Below are 3,802 nucleotides of genomic sequence, written 5' to 3'. Positions count from 1 at the left end.
TCCATTTACCTTCTTGTATATAGATGAATTATGCTTGGAAGCATTGCATGAACCATATTTAAAACTTTGATCTGAGACATGAAAACCTGTTTTGGTTTGAATTCTCAAATACACTCTCAAAAGTCTCAAACAAAAGCAACATAATCTGTCTTTATTTATTTATAATTCTGGGTGGAGCTCGAAACACTCCCCCTGTCCGCAGGGTTATCGTTGCTCTTTACCATTTTCCATTTTGGTTTTGATTTTTGAAATCAACTCTCCTGGCTTAGTGCATTTGCATTGATCGATAGTACTCGCTGCTGCCCATGTGATGAGGTGAGGAAAATCATTTCCCTGGACAAAATCTTGCCATTGCTCACTGCACGTCTCAAAAGATTTTGAAAAAGCAATCATACACTGCATGTTAAAGACACGGACGTCTTGCCCATGTTTTCACAACATGTTTTTACAAAAGAACCGTAGCTTTTGGAACAAAAAAAATGAACACGCAACAGAATAATAGCTTGATCAATGATCAGTAAGAAGATCACGTAGTGGTCCAACCTTCCATCCTATAAGCCTGGGCTTTCGAATCCAAACCTCTTAAAGCACAATTACACTGGTGACACAAGTGCAACTGCTTCTTCGAACTGTTACCACCTGAAAGGATCGCGTGAAGATGTCTAAATTCCCAATGAAACATGGAATATTCAGTTGATTTAATATTATATAATATTATTCTTAGCTGGGACAACTATAACATGAATCCATTGCCGTTTAGTTGGTCAAGGATATTCGGGTCTCACCTTCAAGTCCCGGCAACGGAATTTTTTCCTCACTGAGGAAACTTCTTATCCCACTTCAATTGATCTTCACTGTTGGACGTTTTAGTGTTAAGAAATGAAGTTGGAAATGAAATCCGTAAAAGGGCATGAAATGCAGGAGCTTAACGCGATCAGCACTTCTTTGATACCATGCTTTAGCCCTATACCTTCTCCTTTCCCCAAATTTCTCCTAATTATTCAGTACGGTATATGAAGATTGAACTTTCACGTCTTGTTGGCATAGAAGCCGCCCTTTAAATATAAGGTGAGCTGGGAATAGATATACAGGTGAGATGTAGCAACAGTCAACTGCAGCAGGAGGTTTTGCTCTCATTCCATAATCGAAGTTTCAAACAAAGGATTAATTTGCAATATTTACAGACAGATTGTGCCGTAAAGTCCTCTTTTGATATTAACTTTAAGAAAACAAGACAACCCTCATTAATTGTAGTTGCTACATGTCTTGAAGTCAGCCTGCATCACTCGTGTTTTATTCAGGGCCCTTCACATGTTCCATTTGAGTACTCTTCGACTGTGTGACTGTATGTTCCATTCAATAACCTGTTTGTGCTGGTGGAATTTGAGTAAGGGGAGTTTGCGGAAACAGGACTGCCTCGTGAGTACCGGTTCTGTGCGGCTGTGCTACTTCTTGTGGCTTTGGCACGAGCCTTCCTACCCTGAATGGAAGACCCAAAGCACATCAATGTGTAAAACAGAAATCCAATACAAACATCTTAAGCATAAAAAAAGGTTTTCATAGAGTGAAAATTGGAGAATTCTTGTAAGCGTAATACTGGCCAAGATACTTGCCAGATATTATACTGAACCATGACATGAGAAAAAAAAGTTATAATAAAAAAATAATAATAAGACAGCGAAGCATGTTAGCAGTCAAAGGCTCACCTTTCCCATGCACTTCTCCAGATGAGGAGCAAATCTTCCAGCCACAATTGGTCTCCCGCAATTCATGCAGTCAAAAACTTCATTTGCAACACATGGATGAGTTTGTCCGAAAATGTCTACCACATACTTGCCATTGGTTTCACCACTATTACTAGGATCAGCTACTGTAACACGAGCTTGTGCTGACAACCTCAATTCTTCTTCCTCTTCCTCCAAATTGCGATCAAGACCCAGTCTTGCCATCCGATGACACTCAGAGGCAACATCAACAATAATGGAATCGAGGAGATCCCCAAAAAAATGGGATGAAAGCTGTGATAAAAACATCACAACCATCAAAAACATAGACTAGAATTTTATAAGAAAAAGCATGTCAGAAAGAACATATGAGAAGAGCCATATAAGCGGTAAGAGTGATAGGTCATGGACGGTTCATTTCCAAGTGGAACACATGATTCCTTAGCAAAGAACCAGCAGAGCAGGAGGGAATAAATCTCAACATCTTTACCAGGAGACATCCACATCTTATTCCTCCATTGTTTTAACTAAATAATTCTCCACAGAGAACGGTGAGAATTCAACTTACACCATAAGTTCCTTCCTTACTTCCATTTCTTAAAAAGGTTTTAACTCGGAATCATTTATAACAAGGAGCAATATAATGCAAAGCTGCATTGCAATCACGACGGTGCGATGTATTACATGCCTCTACGGTCTCACATTATCACACGATGGCGAGTATTAACTATTAACAACCAGACAATTGTACCAGCAGCGTCTCCGTATAGAATTTCACTTGGAACAAAAGAAAGACGCAATGATCAAATCCCATCAATGATAACACAGCTCTTCAGACACAATATCTTGTATTTAACAAGAACTCGTAAAATAATCACTGACAGATTACCTTAACATTAAAATCACCGATAAAAGAATGGTCTACTTCAGTAAAAAAAAAATCGCGAGTTTTTTTCAAGAAAAATGAATACCTGCATATGAGGAGACATGTTATCCTCGTTGGGCACAGACATGGACCTTTAAGCAAAGCCCAATTACTATGATGCAAAATCTTCACTACCTAGCAAAAAAGAATACAGAATCATCAAGCCTAGTTTCTTCACACAATATCTAAAATTCAAAAAACAAATTACGATAACCTGCTACAGGTGTTAGTTTATCACTCCCTGATTACAGATTGGCACAAGTAACTCAATTAATTAGCTACAAATCTGGAAACTCAAAATAAAAAATTATAGTCATAATGGGCATGGCAATGTATAAACACGGAATTGAAATGGCTATGACTTACAGATCGAAACGACGTAGGGTTTACGGAGAAAGAGAGGGATTCTGCTTGTGCCTACTCGGGTGGTGCTAATTTTGGTTTTGATTTGCAGGGAGAGAGAGTTGGTTGGGATCTTCTGCTTCGCGCGACTCACAGAAGACCAGTCATGGCTCGCCACTGTTTAGGAATCCACATTTTCGACGTAATTACAGATACATCCCTAGCTTTAGACATAAATATATATATCGTCCCCTGTAGTTTCAGAAATTACAATAACAGTCTAAACTCATTGTAATATTGTTATACAAAACTCTAGATAGTGTGCGCATTATTCATCCTCTTATATTTTATTATAGATTTATTATTTAATTTATTTTTTTTAATTTTCAAACTTTGTTTTGTGTGATTGTATCTTTTTTAAGTCAAATTAAAGAATAATTGAATCAAATTTGTTGATTAAGAACAAGATTAAAAGATGGAGGATTAAAGTAAAAAACATCATAAATGGATGATGGTTTCAAAGTTCTCATAAAAAGTTTACTTTAGTCCTCAAACTTTATAAATTATACCTATCAAGTCCCTCAATGTAACACCTCGTAATTTTTACACATAAAATAGTTTCTTTAAGCCTTGAACTCGAAATATCAAAATAATTTTTTTTTTTAAAATTACAAGACTATTACTGTTTATTTCTTACATTTTGATCTTCCTTCATTAAATTAAAGTATAAAGAATCGAACAACTTGCAAAAATAGTGTTTAGAATAATTTTTACTTTCTTTTCTAGTTCTCAGGGAGTCAATATATATAAT

The 3,802-nt window shown here is 36.6% G+C and overlaps 1 protein-coding gene across 2 annotated transcripts; it reads right to left on the bottom strand.

Annotated features, from left to right (window-relative positions):
• Positions 1–1,099: 1,099 nt before the first annotated feature.
• Positions 1,100–3,187, bottom strand: LOC133699749 (SAGA-associated factor 11-like). Of its 2 annotated transcripts, none has more exons than XM_062123182.1 (4): positions 3,016–3,187; positions 2,696–2,784; positions 1,707–2,018; positions 1,100–1,480 (listed from the first exon to the last, which is right to left on the bottom strand). In XM_062123182.1, exons 2-4 carry the CDS (start codon positions 2,735–2,737, stop codon positions 1,298–1,300), a joined length of 537 nt encoding a protein of 178 aa, XP_061979166.1. In that variant the 5' UTR covers positions 2,738–2,784; positions 3,016–3,187; the 3' UTR covers positions 1,100–1,297. The 2 variants fall into 2 exon arrangements, with proteins under 2 accessions (XP_061979166.1, XP_061979174.1); XM_062123190.1 differs by having other exon boundaries at positions 2,696–2,780.
• Positions 3,188–3,802: the final 615 nt, after the last annotated feature.

Source organism: Populus nigra, chromosome 1 (genome assembly GCF_951802175.1).
Source record: "Populus nigra chromosome 1, ddPopNigr1.1, whole genome shotgun sequence".
Classification (NCBI taxonomy): domain Eukaryota; kingdom Viridiplantae; phylum Streptophyta; class Magnoliopsida; order Malpighiales; family Salicaceae; genus Populus; species Populus nigra.
Note: the sequence above shows the minus strand (reverse complement) of the source record. Positions and strands in the feature narration are given on the sequence as shown.